The 23128-nt window shown below is 38.1% G+C and overlaps 1 protein-coding gene across 2 annotated transcripts in view; it reads left to right on the forward strand.

The window, feature by feature from the left end:
* The first annotated feature begins 896 nt into the window (after positions 1–896).
* Positions 897–23128, forward strand: part of Hipk1 (homeodomain interacting protein kinase 1) — a 52038-nt gene continuing 29806 nt past the window's right edge. The window contains exons 1-2 of one of the 2 annotated variants that reach the window (XM_063255755.1): positions 897–1045; positions 13190–14267. In XM_063255755.1, the coding sequence (XP_063111825.1) occupies positions 13192–14267 (1076 nt within the window). In that variant the 5' untranslated portion in view covers positions 897–1045; positions 13190–13191. Of the gene's footprint in view, positions 1046–1238; positions 1443–13189; positions 14268–23128 lie in introns of those variants that run through there. The other variant, XM_063255750.1, reaches the window with a different exon arrangement.

The following is a 23128-nucleotide window of genomic DNA, read 5'->3' on the forward strand; positions in this document are numbered from 1 at the left end:
CCTGGTCCTCTAGGGAAATAAAACTTGCCTGTTCCCAATAACATGGAACTGCTCCCAGTGTTGTTAAGCCAGAGAGAAACCCAAATGACTTCCCTTAAAAGGTACTGCAGCATATTTTACAAAAATTCTGTCTTTGTGAGATGGGATCCAAAGAAATCAAGGATGTATAACAAGTGAGATCTGAGAAACAGCTGATTAATAGAATCCTGCTTTAATCACACCTGTTCTCCTCCTTGGATAAGATGAAAACACTCGCGGTGCCTGGCAGTCACCTTTTAGGGTTCACTCATTGATGCGGATAGCATTTTTGGGATGGAACAAATTAATAGATGACATTAGTCTCCTTAAAAATGTTCCCCATCTTAGGAATCAGAACGTTTTACACAACAGGAGGTATATTTCAAGTCCTATTGAATCTCTTGACTTTGGGAGATGACAGCAAATTCTACTAGGATAACCTAGTGTTCATTTTTTCAGAACTCACGGTCCAACGCGTAGTTTCCTGAATATTGAGGCGTACAACCTTCCGGTGGAAGCCAGAAAATTGTTGTATTCGTTCATTGCATGTTTTGAAGGGCTAGGTTTAAAACACAGCTATTGTAGCTCACCTAATGCGAATACAGATTTCCACGGCGGTAATGGGAGAGCTCCCTAAGGGACACCTCATGTGCAGAATCTTTACGCTGTTGCCACTCTGCTAGATATCTCCGCCTAGAAAGGAAATAGTAAAGGCTAAACTGCTGTAGCTCTTCACCCCACTGGGGGCTTCCCAGGTACGCACAACCTCCCGGTGCGTTGCCCAATCTCCGGGGTTGTCACACCAGACTGCGGTGATGTCACACTGGCTGGGATTATATTTTACAGCTGGACTCTTTACAGTCACCAGGCACCAGTAAATCACCGAGAGGACTGCCGTGTGGAGGGGCCGGTGGACTCGGCCTCTATACTCGTCCACGCTGGCTCCCCACGGAGGCGCCCGCTTTCCCACGGCCATCGGAACTATGCAGCGGCCCTGATCCACCCGCCTCTCTGCACTTCCGCCTCAGTAGGTGTCATGGCGCGAGGCGGGTGAATGGTTCCGGCGAGGCGGGGCTGGCCGGATGGAGGCGGTCGCTCGGGGCTCCACTCGTCTGGTCTGGCGACAACGGCAGCTGCGGAGTGAGGGGGCCCGGCTGTGGCCCCGGACGGCAACGGGAGGCCGAGGAGCGAGCGTGTGGGGCTGAGGCGGCGGTGGCGGCGGCGGCGGAACGAGGCCGGGAGGCGGAGCGGGCAGGAGGCTGGCGAAGCTCCCTCCGCGGGAGGGGCGCGGGGACGGCGCCGGAGGGCGGGGGCCGGGGCCCGGGCCGGCTTGCGCAGCGGGTACGATGACCCGGCGGCGGGGCCCCGGATTTCGTCTCCTCACGGCAGCCCCAACTCGCGGCTGAGAACCAGATACACCGGCGGTGAGTGGGGACGAGGGCCTGGGGGCCGCGGCGGGGAACTCTTTGAGGCGGGGCCGGGCCGGCGGGGCTGCGCGCGATCGCCTTGCCTACGGGGGGGCGCCTCGTTCCACCAGCCCCTGCCCTGCACCGGGGGCCGCAGAACTGGATGAGGTTTCCAGGAAGGCTGGCTGCTTGTGGGGCAACTCCTCATGCCACTTATCTCCAGGGCGTGTTGTTGTCCTCAAGTGACAGGGGCCGCCCTGCGTCTCCCCACCCGGCTGTCTGTTGCCAGGTTTTTCCCCAGGCTGTTGGTGCCAGGTTCCCAACGTGAGACTTGTGCCTGTTTTCACACCTGTGGTGGCCGGCGTGATTTGGGATTATTTGTGCTGTTTGGAACTAGGAAGCGGTGTCTGGGGAAGACGATGGTGGTGGGGTGGGTGTGGAAGCGTTGCTAACCTCGCCGCTGACGTTCAGTAGTCCTTCGTTAGCTTTGTAATTAGTAATGATGATGGAGACTCCGTGGGACCAGCCCACCTAATGTATACTCTGCAAGCCAGTTCTAGAGATTTGTCTCAACGCAAACTTTTGGTGCCTGTCGCCCCTAGGAAAGCTTTATTAAAAATAAAAACAATAAAGAAAACCAAAACTTGTGTGAGACCTACACTATTCACAGGTCGGCAGAGAAGAATCCCTTTTTGTGCCTAGCAACCGTGAAGAAAGGGTTGGTCTCCAGGAGCGCTGGTTTAATCTCCAGTTTGTTGTGGTGACAAACCTTGAGCAATAGCCTGTGTTTATGCTGGGCGCGCTTTCTTTCCTGTTTGGGGCGAGGGGCTGGGAAGGGAAGGAGAAAAAAAACAACCCCGAGCTCCGGTAAATCTTTTCTCCACTTAACCACGATTTGATTTTAGATAAATTGATTTTAAGGTTGCCCTAGATGCAGTCTTTCTTCTCTTATGGTACTGGGGATTGAACCCGGGAACGCTTAGCTACATTCCCAGCCCTTTTTGAGACAATGTCTCCTTAATTTGCCCAGGCTGGCATTGAACTTGTGATTCTCCTGTCTCAGATTCCCAAGTATCTGTGATTATAGATGTGTGTTAACACAGCGTGCCTGCCCTACGATGCTTTCTTGTCTATCGCTGACAGAATTGCATCAAAATATTAGATTTTTCTCTTCCAACCCGGTCTTTATCTTGTTTCTTAGTAACTCTGGTGAAAACAGCAGTGTGGCTTCCTGTTCCAGATGAAGTGGGGTTAAATTAAGAGGCTGATGTCCTCAGGACAACCTACAATTTTGCCCTTGTTTGTGGAAAGCTATTTCTGATTCCTGGCCTGTAAGATTAAAAAAATTTTTTTTTCGAGTAAGATTATAGAGAATACAAACCATTACCAGCTTTTTTTGTACCAAAGCCGAAAGCTTTCTGTAAAAGATTAAAAAAATCTAACAAGTCATTTTACCTCATCACTGGTATTCAGGTAGTGATTTTGGATCTTTGCATATAATTATCTCAGGGTTCTGTGTTATAGTATTGGTATGATGAAGCATGTCATTGACTTTAAGATACTGTTCTTGGCTTGAAAGATATTTTGGTAAAGTACTTGTGGTTGAAACTGGATGCAGCCTAGCCAGTAACGCATCTTAACAGCAAAATGGTAAATGAGAGCTTGTAAATCTTTTTTTTTTTTTAAAATCAGTACCAGTGATCAAACTCAGGACTGCCTGCTTGCAAGGCAGGCGCTTATGCCGCTGAGCTAAATCCCCAGCCCCGAGCTTGTAAATCTTACAGGCTCTGGTTGACAAGTAGGACTTTTGCTGGTGATACCTTTGTGAATAGTTCATCTATCTCTGGGTATAGTTGTATTGATTCTAGAGCAGGTTGGTTGGTAACAAGGTTTAAAATCAAACCAGAACTGCCTTCTAAAAGAAAAACACAGGTATGTCATATTTCACAGTTCTCTGGAAAATAGGATTGTTTTATTCTGGGTTTTTGTTTTTACAAGCACAGCTCCATCAGTGGTTTGTTGGTAGAGATCAGTGAGCCAACCCTGCCTTGTGAACTTCTTACACTTGGAACTTGTGTAGCTTGTTAGCTATGTGTTATAATTGGGCCTTTTGTAATTTGAAGTAATTTTGTAAACATGAGCTACTTGATCTGCCATCTACCCTTTTATTTTCATTTTCATGACTGTGTAAAAAGCAGTGTAGTTTTTAATGGTCTTTTTTATTTCTTTTGAAAATATTTCTCCCTAGTTCCTTTCCTTGTATTTCATGTTATTTTGAACACAAGTTATCAAGATCATTTTCTTTCAACTCCCACTGTAACAATTACTGATTTATTTATTTTTTTTAAAGGAAGCAGAGTCTTGCTGTTTTGATCTCAAACATCTCAAGCAGTTCTCCTGCTTCAGCCTCCTGAATAGTAGGGATTATAGGCACACAGCCCAGAGTGATTCCTTTTTTGTTTTGTTCATAGTCTTTTTTTTTTTTATTTGTTGACATCAAAGTCCTAGATGTCTCTAATGCATTTTTGTAGTGCATAATTTGGTACTTAAAAATATTTACATCTTTTTTTTTTTTTCTTCTTCTTTTGATAACATACCACTTCAGCAAAATTCTAAGGTCACTGAAGGTGGGGAAACTTAGTTATATTTCTTTTTAATTCTTTAAGGGGACCCCTACAATGTTCGCAGAGTGCTTGCTGAAAAAAATTAGAAAAGTTGAATTCTTTGCTAGCTTGCTACTCATTAGTTGTGTAAAACTTGTTTGGATTTTTGAGTCTCCTTTTTTCCATCTTGGAATTAAAAGATTTTAGAAAGAATCTTTTAAGGTCTCTTTTAGCCATAAAAATTCTGTGCTTTTCTTCTAGCATTTCTCCAGTAAAATACATTTTATTCTGCACAATTTTTCATTTTTCCACATCCATTGGCATACTTGGAAAAGTCATCTTAAGTCTTGAAAAAGCTTCATCTACCTCACATCTGCCAACCCTTTTTTTTTAAGTCCTGTTTTCATTCTGCCTTTGCTGGTTGATTTGAACAGTCTTCTAGTATTTGTTTTATATTGATCTCAGCTTTGTTAATTTGGCCTTTTTTATGTTGGAAACTCAAGGAATAGTTTTCTTTATTCTAAATTTTGTAGCCCTTGTAGACTTCTAAAATAATTATCTTTTAACTAACAGCATCTATTTTTCTTTTACTACTGTAGATTCATTATTCAAAACAAATCCAGGAGAATTATTGAATAGGATAACATAGTCTGCCTAGAGAGAAAGCATCTTTCAGCCACTTTACCGAAATATAAGAAAATGGATTGAAATGGCAGAAGTTTCACAGAATTGTAGTGTTACTGCATTGTCAGATAACACCACCTTTTCCACACCCTATTTTTGCAATGCCAGTTGGGGAACTGGCTTGGAGGAAGGAAGTATTACAGGAAAGGGGGTGGGGGAAATTTGATCCAAAATGTATCCTTAGGGTTTCAAAATTACTTTATTATTTGGTATTACTGTATTTAGAACACTAGTATATAAATATATATTAAATGTCTAAATACATAGGTTTATGTATTTGTATATTCATATATATTAAATGTATATTTTCTTGCAGACAAAAGACCAATTTCTGTCTCATTGTGTTAGTGTTTCTTTAATTTAGTCAGAGTTACTGCTGAGACTTTATATATATTTTTATTTTATTGGTACATTTTACCTTTTTATTTTTTTGAAACAGAGTCTTGCTATGCAGTTCATGATGCCCTTGAACTCACTATGTAGCCCAAACTGACTTTGACCATGTGGTGGTCTTCCTGCCTCTGCCTAACGTACTGGGGTTATAGGCATACATTACCCCACACACCCTATTGGTACATTTTAGATACATAATGATAACCTTCATCATGGGGCATTTGTACCTGTATGTGATATATCTTTCTTCTTTTTTTCATATTTTCCTCCCCTGCCTTCAGCCCCTCTTCCCCTGCTTATTTACAAAAGTTTTCTTTTCATTTTTTCCTTTTATTTTTTTCTGGTCTCTTCCTGTATTCATCCTCTTTCCCTAGTTCCTCTTCTCATTTGAACATTTTCTTCCCATTTCTCAATATCTAGTATACATTTTGGTCCTTATTTACACTTTTGGCTTCTTACACTAGAGAGACAATGTGGTATTTAAATGTGTGTGTGATTTGTTTCACTTAGGAGTAGTCTCAAGGTACATCCATTTAGCTAGAGATGTCTCAAGCTTATCCTTTATAGCAGCATAATACTTTGTTTTATATATCTCCTTTTTCAGAGAACTATAGTTTTCGGTTTAAAATCTTTTACTTCCTTTTTTAGAATGATTGCTAGGTATTTCATGTTTTTGGATGCTATTGTGTAAGGTGTTGTATATAAGTTCTGTATTAGTGAGTTTGTTGTGTACAGGAATGCTATTGATTTTTGAGGGTTGACTTTGTATCCAGCTACACTATTGAATTTGGTTATTAAATCTAGAAGTCTTTTGGTGGAGTTCTGGGGGTAGATTTTATATTTATATATGAAAAATTAATGTCATCTTTTTATGACCATTAACTGTAGCAAATATTTAGCACGTACTCTGTGCTAACCATTGTGATAGATGCTAGTGATCATTTAAAAAAATATGGGGATGGTGGAGCACAACTGAAATCCCCCAGCACTTGGGAAGTTATGGTGGCAGGAGGATCACTGTGAGTTCAAGCTGTTTTTGGGCTACATAGTGAGTTCAGGAGCAGCCTGAACTACATAGCAAGCCTCTGTCTCAACTTCTTCGCCATAAAAATATAAGTAAAAAAAGGGAAAACAACTGTGACATTCTGGCACTCTACTATTCTGCAATTTGAAGCTTGTCTTTATAGAACTTGCAGTTCAGAAATCAGTGCACTGTGGATGTATCTTAGGGATAAAAGATTTGACTAGAAAAGAAGTCTGAAATAATTACAAATGATTGTACTTAAAATCCAGACTTGCCCACAAGTTAGTATGTGATTTGTTCCTCCTTAACTCTTTAGGTCCTACTTCTATTTTCCCCATTGGTCCATTCCATCTGTTCTCGTCTCTTCTTCAGACAGGCCAAAGATGTTCCTATCTGTTTATGCCCAGTTCTGTTTTACAGAAATGGCTTCTTGTTAGATCATAATTTAAATGCCACCACTGCCCAGGGTCTTCGCTTACCACCATCTCAATCATATTGTTTTGTTTCCCTCATAGCACTTAATCATTACCTGCTGTTTTTGTGTGTGTGCGTGTGCATGTGTGTGTGTGCGTGTCTATGTCTCCAATAGAATGTAAATTTTAGAAAATAAGGATTTTGTTCATCCTGAATCCCACTATTATCTTGTTTCCAGAATAGCCCCTGGCAGACTGGTAGTAGTCCTCAGTATGTCTATTAGAAATAGGTAATATAAGTGTGGTAAGTGTAAAGTAGTAGTAGAGTGTGCTTTGAGACCCTTTACTGTTTCGCATTCAAGGGACGTCACTAGAGTTATCTCCCACACTTTACCAGGAATTAACTTAATATGAAGTATTAGGTTAGTATAGCATTAGTATAGCATTCCTGTACACAACAAACTCTCTGTGTGTGTTTGTCAGTGTAAGGCTCACTAAATAATGTAGCTGAAAGAAAATAGTTTCTCTTAAAACAAGCTAAAGCAAATGTTTCTGGCCAAAGTGATCATTTCAGGAGAGCAGGTAGTTCAGCTCTGCATGATCAAATGATCCTGCCATGTTCCTGCCATCTTGTTACTCTTCTCTTCCTTGGGTGTTGTCTCATAGTGGAAGCCCGGTCTTTGAGGGTTCCTGCAGATGGACAGGGAAATATGAAAGGCTCACAATTTCATCACTTTCCATTGGTGTGAAGGACTAGTAACCATAGTCCTGTCATGTGACTGAGATGAAAGCAAGAAGAGATTTTGATACAGATCAGCAGACTCTGACTCACTGATGTAGTGAGTTTTAAGCAGAGACTCTAAGGATAAGAAGTTAGGAAAAGGTCAAGAGGGAAAAATGAAGCTGAGGAAAGGAACATTTTTTTATGAAGGAACTCTAGGGTAGGAGAAAGTAAGGCTTAGTCTTGTAACCAGAGAAGGTGCTGCTAGAAGATGCTGCTGGTTACTCTTGTAACCAGAGAAGGTGAGTGCCTGGGGACAGTGGATGGATGCGGACCACATAAGTAATTGTGTTTTGTAAGGCCTGATAATACAAACTAGAACTTTTGGACCTTATCTTATGGTGTTAAGTGGAGAGCAGGTAATTTTTTCCAGAAGTGAATATTTAAAAGCTTGCATTGTAAGATGGAAGAATGAATCAGAGAGAAGTTAGAAAGGAGACCTGAGTTCAATTAAGGGGAGACCAACTGTGCTGTTTGAAGAAGTAGTCCAGAATTGTATAGTAGTCATAGTAGAGAAAACTGAGTCTAAAGAGATGTCTAGATTTTCTGATGTAGTTTTCTTCCCAAATTGTCTTGTTTTATTTTTACAAAGCATATACTCTCTTACGTGTTGGCAGATATATATATATATATATATATATATCTTTGTATACGTCAGCTAATAACAAGTACTAGGGAAAAAATCAATATGTGATACTGATTTAGGTTATTTAGGCTACCATTGTTAAATTGTGTTAAAGATACAACGGTGACACCATTAGCAAAAATTTATTATAGGTATGCTGGGGAAAAGATGGAAGTCACTGAGGATTGAGGACAAAGCATTCAGGAATGATAACTTGGTTGTCACACTAAATCATTCCATTCAGGGTTATAATATTTGAATTCTTCATAATAAGATTATCAATCAGCTTATAGTACTAATACTGTAAATGATGTTAAAAGAGTTGTGACCTTGCCCCAGAGAGTGGGAAAGCTGTTCCTTTGTTTTTGAAAGCCTTGGATTCTAGTGTGACTCAATTCTCTTTTTAGCAGTAAGTACATCTACCAATATTTACCTTTTAATTCTAGTTTGGGATTAGTGCAGTGGGAAAATTTGTCATTGGTTAAGTCCTTGGAAAGTGGGGTTTGAAGTGAAAAAGACTTCATTCATTGCTAGAACAAAGAGCTACAACATTTTCAGGAAGTCAGAAGTAACTTTTAGTTTATTGGGAATGCTTCTCATATTAGTTGAAAATATTTGTAATTTGCTTAACTGTCTTACATAGTAAAAATTAAACAGATCTTAATCCTGTTCCTTTTCTGCGGGTGTGGGTTGTCAAGGCAGAGAATTGCCTCTTTATTTGCAAAGGCAAGTATTTGAAATATAGTATCTTTATTGTGTAGAAAGTGCTGCTTTTAGCTTAATTTCAGAGTATAATACAAATAAAGGTTGTGGAGTTTTTTAAAGGCCATTTTGATTCTGCCTTCTTCCTACTTGTGTTAGCTGAGGTTGGGATGTGTTAGCCACATGGTAACAGTCCTGCTGGTGAAATGTGCACTGAGTTTCACACAGCATACCCTTGTTGTGAAATTCTGGGTGGTTCCTTTTCCCTTTGGGTGGGTTAAATTTGCCTTTCTGAATAAGAATTATATTCTTTTTATATAGAAAAGTATCTTAGCTTAGAATTTGTGCTTTTTTAGTCTCTGAGATTTGAAATCATCATTCTCTGTTATTTTGCATCTTGGTAAAAAGTTAGCAATAACTTTACTCTCATAAATACAGTATTTCAGATATCTGGTTGTGAGTAGGTTTTTATTTTTTTAATATACAAAAGTTTTATTAGTAAATTTGTAATGTATAATGAATAGCTTAGTCATAGGATTGTTAGCAGGTTTTGTTTTGTTTTCTTCCGATACTGGGGATCAAATTCATGACCACCTGCTTGCAAGGCAGGTGCTTATGCTGCTGAGCTATATCCCCAGCCCCCGTCATAGGATTGTTTATTTTCATTTAAATTTTTTATTCTAACTATTATTATATTTTGAGACAGTCTCACTGTGTAGCAGTCTGGCCTTAAACTCCTTATATAGCCCAGTCTGGCCTTGAGTTTGTTGTAATCTCCCTACTTTAGCCTCCTGAGTGCTGAGATTACAGGTGTGTGTGACCACTCCCATCCCTAAAATTTTTATAACTATTAACCCATTAATTATACAGATTATTAAGTTTTATACATGCCTATATTTTGCCTTATTCAAATCCTTTCTTGCTTGCCACTTCCTCTGTTTGTCCTTTTCTTCTACTTTTAGGTTCTTTTCTTTTTTCCTTTTTGGTACTGGGAATTGAACTCACAACCTCATGCTTGCCAGGCATGCGTGTATGCTGCTGAACTAAATCCCTGGCCCAAAACACTTTTTCTAATTTTCAAATTTTTTTTTTGGCTTTCGCATATGAGAGAAAGCATGGCAATGTAGTACTTGTCTTTCTGTGTCTAATTTCACTTAGTATTATAATCTCCATTTCCATCCATTTTTCTGCAAATGACATGATTTCTTTATTCCTTTTTTTTTTTTTTTTTTGGTCTTGTTCCTTTTTATCGGTATCAGGGATCGAACTCACGACTGCCTGCTTGCAAGGCAGGTGCTTATGCCGCTGAGCTAAATCCCCAGCCCCTGATTTCTTTATTCTTATGACTGTCATATATCATTGTGTAGTGCAAATATATACTTATTTTCTTTATTCATTCATTTGTTGCCAAGTCATGGTAATTGTCAATGTTGCTGCAGTAAACATGAGTATGCAGCTGTATTTATTGTATGCTGGCTTCATTTTCTTCAGGTATACTGTATATCCAGGAGTGGTATAGTTAGATCTGGTAGTTTCAATTTTTATTTTTTTAAGGAATCTTGTACTGTTTTCCATAGTGGCTATACTAATTTGCATCCCAACCAGCAATGTAGAATGATTCCTTTTTTCTTCACATTCTTGCCAGCATGTATTTTGTATGAACATATTTTTAAAAATATGGTATTATATTCCATGAATTCTTTTCAGTTTTACCTTATGAACACCTATTCCTGGTCAGTTATTACAAACTGCAAATTTCATTTTCAGATTATTTCACTAGGTACTTCTAGTTATATAAAAGTTTTATTTATTTTTTTGTAGAGTGTTAAAACCAGCAGCTCAACAGATAAAATGGAAAACAAATTTTTTCTTTTTTTTTTTTTTTGTACGGGGGATTGAACTCATGATCTCGTGCTAGCCAGGCAGGAACTTACACTGCTGAGCTAAATCCCCAGCCCATGGAAAACGAATTTTTTAGTTAGATTTTATTGGTACATTTTAGGTATACATAACAATCATGTTCATCATAGAGAATTTATGCCTGATAGAACTTTTTTCCCTGATTCCATGATCCTCCCTTCAATCTCTGTTCTTCTCCCGATTTGCAAAGCTTTGTTTTTATGTGGAAAACAAATTTAGAAGATTTGCTTCCTTGTTTAATTTGGCTGAGTTTTAGGATGATAACAAATACTTTTACCTGTATATTAATAGGAAAATTTCATAAAGGATATATATAGTTTGAGATTTTTCTTTTGTTATATTTGGTATTATGTCAGCAGCATAGATAGAACAAGATATTGTATATTTAGAGCATCGCACTTAAATTGCAGTAACCTAAGTTTTAATTTACTCTTCAGAGTTCATAGAAATTATGGAAAAAAGTAAATCCAGGGCACAATGTAGAAATTGAAGGTTAAAGATCTGTTCCTCTTTTCAACTGACTAGTTCAGTACAGATGGTTTTTAATTGTAGTCAAGCACAAAAAAATGTACACATTGTTAGTTGATGTTCTGTGACATCGTTATTTCCTTACCTTCTAGTTGTGTTTATTCTCTTATTACTAGTAAAATTATGATATATGTATTGGAGTGGAGAAGTCTCCCGTATTGTAAGAGTTGTACAGATAGGAGAAATAAAATAAATAAAGAAGAAAAAAATAATTTGAAAATACTGCAGTTTAGTGTGAGTGGCCGGCAGTTGTAGTATGAGGTTGGAAAATAGGTATCAGTTCTTTCACTCAACAAATAATAACGGTATTAATAGAGTTTGTGGTAGGCTGTAATGATACATGGGAAAGAACAAAACAGTATCTGTCCTTGTGGAACTTAAACTGAGGCTGGGAATGTAGCAGTAAGGAAGCAGTTTCCATTTTTAATGGCAACAGAGGTTGCTGTGGCAGTGCAAGGTGGATATGAATGATGAGGGGAATGTTTGTGTGGCAGAGGTGTCAGGGAACAGTATTCTCAGTAGAAAGTTTTGAACACATTAGAGGGCATGGGGTTGAGAGGATATGGAGTGGTCTTGCAAGAAATGAAGGAAGAAGGCGGGGTGGCTGAAATGAAGGAGTCCTAGTGGGGAGTGTAGGAAGGCAGTATTGGAGACCTGTTACAGCAGAAATAGAGATTTTGATCTTTATGCCCAAAGCAGTGGAAAACCCTGCGGGAAGGAAGAGAAAGGTGGTTATAAACAGAGATCAGATGTCTGATTTGCATTGTTTAAAAGCAAAGATCCTCTGAAGGCATTTAAGGCAATTAATTTGGAGGCTCACAGCAGTTTGATGGTGTCAATAACAGTAGAGAAAAATGGCTGCTTTGAAATATGATTAGGAGACAGAATTGATGAGACGAAGATTAGATGTGGAGGCATAGAGAGAATGAATATGATTAAATGTGTATCAGGCATTACCACTTTACATGTGTTAGCGCATTTGATTTTCAGAATGACCCTTGAGCTAGTACCATTATATAAGTCTTGGTTTCCCTATTCATTATGAGGGATGCCTCCTTGATTTCTGATTGAGTGTAGGGTGTGTAGTGCCATCTCATAATTGAGAGAAAGATACAGGATGTAACATTGGACATTGAGTTACAGTTGTCTATAAGATACACAAGTTGCACTGTCAAGTGGGCATTAGGATATGTGGTTTGGAGTTCAAGAGAGGGGTCTGAATTAGAGATTTAGAGATAGAGAATTTAGAGTCTTTTGCAAAGGATTAATCTTGGGTAGTTTTTTTTTTTGTGGAGACAAGAGTTTTTGTGTGTAGTGTGGGCTGCCCTTGAACTCATTTATGTAGCTCAGGCTGGCCTCAAACTTATGGCCAACCTTCCGCCTCAAGGCTACCAAGTGCTGGGATTATAAGAGTATGCCAGGATAGTAATATTGAAAAAGAGAAAAAATGTGGAGGAAGATGAGGAATCCCAAGGTTTCCAAAGGTCAGGTGGTTGAAAATAGAGCAGATAAATATGAATTGATTTGAATGCTATGTCAAATGTTTTGACTTATCCTGGAAAAATTTATGGATTTATTTTTCGCTGTTACTGAGGTTGAGGTGTCAGGGGGATATTGAGGACAGCTGGACTGTTACTACTTTTTTTTGTTGTTTTGTTTTTATACTGGGGATTGAGCTCATGACCTTATACTTAGCAGGCAAGTGCGTAAGCCACTGAGGTAAGTTCCCAGCCCCTGAACTGTTACCACTTTTTCTCTCCATATTTTCACAAAAACAGCTTCATTTTTCTTTTTTATTTTCTTCTGTTCTACATTTCTTCAGAAGATACTCTACATTTATTTTCAAACTGGTTATTTTTCTTGATCAGTTGTCTGTGATCCTTTTCAAATGTAGTAGGCAAAGCTGAACACTACTGTATTTACTTCTGGATAGTATTTCTATGATTATAAGGTTAAGACTGAATTAACTTTTGAAACAAGGGGAATATTATTGCATCATGTTTCTTTTATCACTTATAAGTGTTTTCATACACGCTGTTGCTAAGCTTGCATGTCTTAGTAGTGTGGCCTCATTTTCTTTTTGTTCTTATAGGTATGGCATCACAGCTGCAGGTGTTTTCCCCCCCATCAGTGTCGTCGAGTGCCTTCTGCAGTGCAAAGAAACTGAAAATAGAGCCCTCTGGCTGGGATGTTTCGGGACAGAACAGCAACGACAAATATTATACTCACAGCAAAACCCTCCCAGCCACACAAGGACAAGCCAACTCCTCTCACCAGGTAGCAAATTTCAGTATTCCTGCTTACGACCAGGGTCTCCTTCTCCCAGCTCCTGCGGTAGAGCACATTGTTGTAACAGCTGCAGATAGCTCAGGCAGTGCTGCTACGTCAACCTTCCAGAGCAGCCAGACCCTGACTCACAGAAGCAACGTTTCTTTGCTTGAGCCATATCAAAAATGTGGATTGAAAAGAAAAAGTGAGGAAGTTGACAGCAACGGTAGTGTGCAGATCATAGAAGAACATCCACCTCTCATGCTGCAAAACAGGACTGTGGTGGGTGCTGCTGCCACAACCACCACTGTGACCACAAAGAGTAGCAGTTCTAGTGGAGAAGGGGATTACCAGCTGGTCCAGCATGAGATCCTTTGTTCTATGACCAACAGTTATGAAGTCTTGGAGTTCCTAGGCCGAGGGACATTTGGGCAGGTGGCTAAGTGCTGGAAGCGGAGCACCAAGGAAATTGTGGCTATTAAAATCTTGAAGAACCACCCATCCTACGCCAGACAAGGCCAGATTGAAGTGAGCATCCTGTCCCGCCTGAGCAGTGAAAATGCTGATGAGTACAATTTTGTCCGTTCTTATGAGTGCTTTCAGCATAAGAATCACACCTGCCTTGTGTTTGAGATGTTGGAGCAGAACTTATACGACTTCTTGAAGCAGAATAAGTTTAGTCCACTGCCACTCAAGTATATCAGGCCTATCTTACAGCAGGTAGCCACAGCCCTGATGAAACTCAAGAGCCTGGGTCTGATCCATGCTGACCTCAAGCCTGAAAACATTATGCTGGTGGATCCAGTGCGCCAGCCCTACCGTGTGAAGGTCATCGACTTCGGTTCTGCCAGTCATGTTTCCAAAGCTGTGTGTTCAACATACCTACAGTCACGCTACTACAGGCAAGTGCAAAATACTGTCAAGCTTATGTGTATTGAAGATCTGGCCTTGTATATAGCACATATTTCATGAGACTCAAGTAATGAATTTATTTATTTACAGATGCCAAGATGGAAATAGGACATATTTTAGCTCATTGTTACACGTGTGTCTGATACTTTTATAGGTAACCTTTTCTTCTTTCTGAAATTTTATTTAGCACTAGAAGAATGAATTCATTCTGATTTTGAAGGTTGTTACTAGCTGAGTTCTACTGGCATCTGATTCTTTACTACCCTTATATCTAATTTTAAGGAATCTTTAAATATAAAAAGATATTTTATTTGTAATTAGCTTGGACATATGCTGCTGATTTTTCCAAGCTCATGTCTTGGCAGGTAAAATGCCTTGAGAATAACTCCAGGGGTGACTCTAGCAGCATTTTATTCTTTTACATTTTATTTTTTTTATAACAGCAAAAATTAGAATAGATGATTTCTCTGTTTTTTTTTCTATTTTAATAATCTTTGTAATAGTTTGCATTAACTTGGTTGTCCGACTATAACCTTGACTGCAGTATTCATACTTCAGTGCTTTATAGATCCATATTGATACTTTTAATGAAACTGTCTTTTAAATGTACAGTTACTGGATTAGTACTTAGATACTGGGATATATATATATATATATATATATATATTTGCATCAGCGTTGTAGTTTAGGCTGACCTGGAACTCATTATGTAGCCCAAGCTGGCCTAAAACTCACAGCAGTCCTCCTGCCTCAACTTCCAAGTGCTGGAATTACAGGTGTGTGCCACCATGCCTGCTTTTGGTGTATGTAATTTTTTCTGTACTATAGCCAAAGCTTTTTAAATGACCTTTTATTTCTTACCACCTCATATAGTTTCTATAGTTTTTGTTTTTTGTTTTCTTTTGTTTACAATACTGGGGATTGAACCATCCCAGCCTTTTGTAAGTTTTTGAAACAAGTTCTTACTAAATTTTCTAATTTGAGATCCTTCTGCCTTAGCCTCTCAGCACTATGACAGCTGGCTTTTTGTCTGGAACGGTTACTTTAGATCTGTAGCTAGGCAAAACATTATGGTAGGGAGAATGGTTGTGGAACAAAGTGCTTACCCCATGACTGCCCGGAAGTAGAGGGTGTGGGTTTCAGTATCCCCTTGGTTGGTACACCCCAGCAACCTCCACTAGGCAGTTTCCTTCCACTTGGTCCCATCTCTTAAAGGTTGCTCAAGTTCCCAGTAGTGCCTTCAACTTGGGACCAGGCATTTAATACATGAACCTTTGTGGGACACTGGAGATCTGTACCATACTGGGTACCATTCATTGGTGTTAAATACATTTACCCTGCTGTGTAAGTATCACCAGTGTCTATTAAATATATCAGCAGTGTTGTATAAACGATCACTATTTATTCCCAAAATGTTTTTATCATTCAAAACAGAAACTCTGAACCACTAAGCAGTAACTCTGTTTTCCTTTCTTCTTATCCTACTAACCTCTATTTGATTTTCTATCTATGAATGTCCCTTTCTGGCTACTGTATATAAGTTTAATCATAGATGTTTGCTGTTTCATTTCTGGTGTGTTCTGCTTTGCACACAGTGTAGTGTTTCTGAGGTTAGTTCATGCTCATAATATGTATCAAAAATTTAATTCCTCTTCACAGCCAAGTAATATTCCATTGTGTGTATACACCATATTTTAAAATTCATTTATTTGTTGATATACACTCAAGATTGTTACCACCTTTGGGCTATTATGAGTAATGCTGCTGTAAGTAGTGGTGTGTAATTATCCAAGTCCTGTCTTCAGTTATTTTAGGAATATAGTTTGGAATGGAATTTCTGAATCATACGATAATTCTGTGTTTAACCTTCTGACAAACCACTAGTGTTTTCCATAGAGGCTATATTATTTTATATTTCCATCAAGAGCTCTTAAGGGACTTTAGATTTTTCCACATTTTCTCCAAATAATTATTTCTGCATTTTAAAAATAGCCATCTTTATGGGTATAAAGGTGTCTGTGGTTTTGGTTGGTATTTTCCTAATGATTAGTGATGTTGAGCATTTTTTCATGTGCTTGTTGGACATCTGTGTATCTTCTTTGAAGAAATGTCTATCCAAGCCCTTTATCCATTTTTTGAATTGGGGTTTTTGTTGGGTTGTAGTTCTTCATACATTCCAGATATTAACAGGATTTTAAAATATTTTTCTCCTCATTTCATATGCTGCCTTTTTACTTACTGATAATGTTGTATGATGTGCAAAATTTTTAAACTTTGATGATGTTGTCTATTTTTGCTTCTGTTGTTTTATGCTTTTAATGGTATATACATGTTATCATTGCTCAATCCAAAATCATGTAGGGTTTCCCATTTCTTTTAGCTCTTACATTTATTTAGGTCTTTAATTCTGAGGTAAGTTTTGATTCTTGTTTAAGGTAAGGGTCTACCTCAATTCTTTTGCCTGTGAGTATTCATTTCTCCCAATGTCGTTTGTTGAAAAGACTGCTTTTTCTCCATTGATTGGTTTTGGCATCCTTGCCAAAATCACTTGACCATATGCCTAAGGATTTATTTCTGGGCTGTCTGTTCAGTCCTATTAGTCTGTATGTTTGCTTTAGTGCTAGTGCCATACTGTTTTGATTAGGTGTTTTTGTTTGGGGGTACTGGGAATCAAATTCAGAACCTTGCACTTGCCACACAAGCACTGTGCCACTGAGCATAGCCCCATACTGTTTTGATTACTGTAACTTTATAGTAATTTTGAAAAGAACTGTTCTTTTCTAAAATTATTTTGGCTGTTTAGGGTCTTGTAGATTCCATGTGAATTTTAGGATGTTTTCCTTTTTTTTTTTGCAGAAAAATCACTGGATTTTAATAGGAAGATCATTGAATCTAGATTATAGATTGCACAGTATTGACATCTTAAGGATGTTAAAAGTCTTTTTATGTAGTCTCAGTTATTTTTATCTTTTTATAGTTTTATAAAGTGATAACAGTTTTCACTTGAGGGTGAGGTAAAGAAATTCAAAACCTTTGGTTTCTGGTTTCATGCTGTCCTGGATAATTTCGGCTAGCTTTGTGATTTTCATTTTCAACTAAATTTCCTTTTAATGCTCTCTTTTGAGCAGCATACCCCACCACCACGTACAGTGCAAATGCACAATATACTCTGCAAATGCATTAAGTGGAGTTCAGCTCAGTGACCCTTCTGAGTACAGGAGAGGTAAAAGAGTGATTGTGGCTAAAAGATGAGATTTTAACAGCTTGCTGAATCTTTGCTCAGTTGTTCTTTAATTGTTTGTGTGTTTTCTAAAAGATAGGGAATGTGGCAATTTTTAACCCATTAACACTATAGATTGAAATTTTTAATTTTTGCATGAAATTCTTATATGTTACTATTATGGTTTGTGCCTGGATGTCTCCACAAAGCCTTATGTAGTCTTCTAAAATCTGTGATTGATTTGTGGTCCAGTGCTGGGATTATGGATGTGAGTGTTACGCTTACTTTAAGATAGATAGCCTACATACAATATAACAGACAGAAAGAGTCTTCTTTGCACTCCTCCCCTTTTGCTTTTGTTGCTTTTACTGTTTTCTTTCACCATGAATAGTTGCCCCTTTGTCACGAGCCACCCACCCTGCCTTGGACCCAGCTGATTACAGACTGAAACCTCTACAAACTGTGAGCTAAATACACCTTGCTTCCTTCATTTTGGGTGTCAGGTATTTTGTCCTAGCAGTGAGAAAAAAGTAACCAACACGGTTACCTGGAAAAATTCAAAGAATAAGAATTTGAGGACTGGGCTGGGGATATAGCTCAGTGGCGTAATGCCTGCCTGGCAAGTGCGAGGTCATGAGTTTGATTCCCAGTACTCACCCACCCCCTAAAATTTATGAATTTGAAAAGAACATAATTCATTATGTGCCACTGGTTTTTTCCTTGTTTCTGATTTTATTTTTTTAATCAGATTTTATTGGTGCATTTTAGGTATATATAATGATCACATTCGTCATAGGGAATTTATACCTGTACATGATATAACTTGTTTTTTTTTTCTCCATTTCCCTACCTCCCTTCAACCTCTGCTCCTCTCCTCATTTACAAAAAACTTCTCTTCTGTGTTTTCTTCTTTTCTCATTTATGTTTCATTGTTATAAGTGTTCCAAAAATGGATCACTGGGCATTGAAGGGTTAAAATTGAAAAAGAGAAAAAAATTATTTTATGAAATTATTTTTGATGGAACTTTCACTTAGAGACTGAGGGATTTGAGGGACAAATAGTACTGGTTGTTTAGCTTCCTCTAACGTGTAATTCATTTGAATAATTTTTAGAACAATATTAGGTTGCCGATTTTTGCAACCTTTATTTTTTTAATTTAAGCTGTCATTTAACTAATTTTGCTTTTATTCTTATGGAAAACATGGTTGTCAAATTTTTAGAACTATTCTTCAACAAAGCTGCTTATATGTCTTCTGTATTTTATTTTTGTGGTACTGGGTATAGAACCAGAACCAGATGGATGCAACTTGAAACCATATTCATAAGTGAAATAAATCAAACGCTCATGTATAAATACCATATAGCCTCCCTAGTGTAAGAAATGGTAAGAGTGGGGCTGGGGATTTAGCTCAGCGACATAAGCACCTGCCTTGCAAGCAGGCAGTCCTGAGTTCGATCCCCGGTACCGATAAAAAAGAAAAAGACAAAAAATAAATTTAAAAAAAAAAAAAAAAAAAGGTAAGAGTACCTAAGAGTTTATAGTAATCATGATTCCCTATTACATTGCTTTGAAGCCTTATAATGTTTGCATTTATTAGTTGGAATGATTTTATCCTGGTTTGATTTTATTATATGTGAAAGTATGAACAGCTATTTTGAAGAAAACAAGACATTATAATAGCCAGTGCTGATTTAATATCATGTTACTCTGAAGTCCTACCATGCTTTTGTTCTTCTGTTTCCATTGATTCTATCCTGTTGTATCTTATTGGATTTTATGTGTGATAGTATAAACAAATTTTCTATGGAAAATGAGATAATATAGTAGCCATTGTTCTCTGTTATTTGGTTCTGAATGCCCTGTGATACTTTCATTCTCTTGAATGGTTTTATACTATTTTGTTATGTTTGATATTATTGTATATGAAGTTATGCACAACTATTTCAAAGAAAAGGACATTATGGTAGTTACTGTTAATTAGGGTTGTCTTGTGAAGTACGGTGTTGTTGTTCTGATCTACTTTGTTATGTCCTCTTTTGTCTTAATCTCTTTAAAAAAAAAAAAAAAAAAAAAAAAAAAGAACCAGAACCAAGATCTTTGCATTGAGCTATATCGCGATAGCTGGCTGGGAATTTAGCTCAGTGGCCTAAGTTCCTGCCTGGCAAGCACAAGGTAGTGAGTTTGATCCCTGGTTAGCTATATCCCTAACTCCAGGGAGCCCTGGGTGCCAGTGAAAGAAAGCTTTATTTTGAGGCAGGGTCTCGCTAAGTTGCCAGGTTAGACTGCAGCATGTGTTTTTTCTGCCTCAACCTCTCAGAGTATACCACCATCCCTGGTTGTCCATTACATTTTAGTTGTTGACTGTAATTTTAAAATCGGGCATGATGATGCACACCTGTGATCCTGTTATCCTGGGAGACTGAGGTAGGAGGATGTAAAGTTTGAGCTGAGTCTGGACAATTTAGTGCAGTGTAATAAGGCCCTGTCTGAAAATAAAAAGATAAAAAAGTTGGGAACATAGCACAGTGCAGAGGCTCGCCCTGGGTTCAATCTGTAGTACTTAAAATAATAATAATTTAAGTGGAGCTACGATCACCTCTTAAAAACAGGAGTTCATTATGTATATTACTGGATAATTGCTGTGTTTATTGAAGTTCAGCATCAAGGTCTTGACTACATTTAAGATTTAACAGGATTTAACATGAGTGTTTTGTAGTTACACAGAAATATTTGATTATGAGAATAAGGCAGTTAGAAGAGCAGCTCAGGCATTCCTTTGTTATAACTAGTTTTATCCCCTGCAGTCCTCTTAAGCTTCTTTCTTGTTGCTTTGTTCTATATTAGAATCTATTAAGTCTTCACCTTCTTGTCTTTCAGATAGTCTCTGAAATCCTTTTGGCTGGTGAATCATTCTGGCTCTAAATCTAGCTCTTTTTCTTACTCCCTTTTTAGTTCTTAATTCCTTTTCTTGCTAATAGATACTAAAATATTATCTCATTAGTAGTAACATGCCATTCTACTGTGTCTATTGGTTATGGGAATGACCTGGCTAAATGAAGCAGGTGGTAGAAATAATACTACATGTTGTTGTCTGCCTTACCTTTAATGTAGACTTGACCGAGAAAGGTTGTTGTCTTTTGGGCTTGCATTTTAAAAGGGCAAAAGTTTGCCATGCTTTAAGCACAATGTTTTTTTTTGGGTATCAGGGATCGAACTTGCCAGGCAGGAACTTATTCCACTGAGCTAAATCCCACACAGTGCTTTTCCATTCTGAACAAATTAATCAGGCTGTAAATAATCCTAACTCCAGTGAGTCCTGGGTGCCAGTGAAAAAAAGCTTTATGACATTGGAGGAGCTTTTCAATATAAAGAAATTTAAAGATGACAAATCAGCGGGTAGGATTGCAGCCTATATAGTATATAAAGTATATAGTATATAAAGCCTATATAGTATTTTTAAAAATTAGATGTTATCTTGAGAATCCTGACTCATTATGTTCAAAACTTTATTAATGCCATTTTCCTGTTGAAGTGAATATGACCAGATTTTTACTTTTAGCTTTCTCTTTCCTATGTTTGATGATCTTTTTCCACTGCACAATTGTTAGAATGTTTTAGTGGGAAGAGACTAGAAGAGTGATTTTCTAATTTAGCCTCCTTTTTTATTTTTATTTTTGTGTGGTATTGGGGATTTAACCCAGAGTCTTACACATGCTAGGCAAGAATTCTATATTGAACTCAGCCTTTTTAATTTTATTTTTTATTATTTTATTACTTTATTTTTATTTTGACACAGGGTCTCACTAAGTTCCCCAGGCTAGCCTTGAATTTGTGACCTTTCTGTCTCACCTGGTATTATAATTGTGTACCACTACACCTGGCTAATTCACTTCCTTACTGTATAGATGAAGTAGAACCAGGGTTTTAGTGCCCAGAGAGTTTTTTTCTTTCTTTCTTTTCTTGGTGGTGGTGTAGGAGATCAGACCTAAAGCATTTGAGAATACATTTTACCACTGAATTACATCCCCAGACCTTCCATTGATTTTTATTTATTTCTGTATTCTTTTTTTTTTTTTTTTTTTTTTTTGTCTTTTTCCTTTTTATCGGTACCGGGAATCAAACTCACGACTGCCTGCTTGCAAGGCAGGCGCTTATGCCGCTGAGCTAAATCCCCAGCCCCTTATTTATGTATTTATTTATATTCTTTTTTTGTTTTTTGAGATATGGTCTTATATAGTTTAGGCAGGCCCTGAACTCCCCAGCCCAGGCAGGCTTTGAACTCATGGTGACCATCCCGCCTCAGCCTCCCAGGTGCTAGATTATAGGTATGCATCACCATGCCAGACTCTGTTGACTTTATTTTGAGGAACTGAGAAATAATGAGTGCCAATTGAAAGAAAATATTTCCAAGATTTATAATTTGAATTTGTAGTTTAAAACCAGTTCTTAGAAATAATTTTTCTCTAAGTAAGCCTTACAGTTTAGCAGAGGAGAAAATAATTTCAGTTTCTTGCTTCCTAGAGTTGGATAAGTCTAACATTTCTGGGTCATAATAATGAAGAGCCCTCAGTGCACTGAGCAGATGTATTTTTTTGTTTATTGTCTTTTTTCCCTTTTGATGCATTCCTTTTTGTAAGGAAAGAGTTGCTGTTTTGAGTGAGTTTTTGCTGGAAATCCTTAGCTGTTTTTGTCACTCCAGAAGCTGGGTGAGACCAAATGAAAAAACTGAATCCAGCCAATCTTCAGTCATTTGTTTTATAAAATGAGGATTGAGGGCTGGAATTGTTTTCTGTAACTTCCTTGAAACTTTAAGCCTTGAAGACTAACAATTATATATCATTACAACTTTCTCAAAGGTTATTGAGTGAGTGACCTGACCATTCCCCATTGCCTACCTTCTGAGCTTTAAAATGTCTTCCTGGTGTGGTGGGAATGGCAAAATCAATCTGCTGCTCTTTAGTTGATGCTTTGGAATGTTCCGAGCCCAGTTTTTACCTTGGCACCAAGCCATTTGTACTCCCCCTGCCAGCTATTTTTGGCACTGTCATGAACTTGAAAATTAATGATTCTGCTCACTGTGAATAGAAAATTTTGTTCTTTCAGTTCTAGAAAAGCCTTTATATTGTTTCAGAGTACTCTTACTGTCTGCTTTATTAATGTTCCTATCTTGTGCAGTCTTAAAAACATGCTATACATTGTGAATTTAATTGAACTCTGAGGTTCCATCAGTAATATGTGGCTCTATTCAACTGCAACAAGAATATCACTTGTAAGGATTGTTTCTTTGGTGAACAAAATCACAGCTCACTTCAAATCCTTCAAAAACTGGTGATATTGGTAGTACTGTCATTAACTATTAAATTGTTTAGGTCTGAACAGGCCCAGGCCTTCTGGAACTTCAGTGTAGGGGTCCAATCTGTGGACTCCCCCAATCTACCTTGTTTTCTCTAAGGGTTTCTATTGACAAGAATAATTACTTGGGAAGGTTCTTCTTTAGGGAAACATCTATATCCTCCTATCCTCCCTGCTCAATACCATCCCTTCATATACATAATAACTGGCACATAGTGAGATCTGCTTTTCCAATTTCTTCCCATAATAGCATAAAGAGTTTGGATCTGGAGTGTCA

The sequence above is a fragment of the Cavia porcellus genome, unplaced genomic scaffold, assembly GCF_034190915.1.
Source record: "Cavia porcellus strain 051 isolate PalLab524CR breed Dunkin Hartley unplaced genomic scaffold, mCavPor4.1 scaffold_1, whole genome shotgun sequence".
Lineage (NCBI taxonomy): Eukaryota > Metazoa > Chordata > Mammalia > Rodentia > Caviidae > Cavia > Cavia porcellus.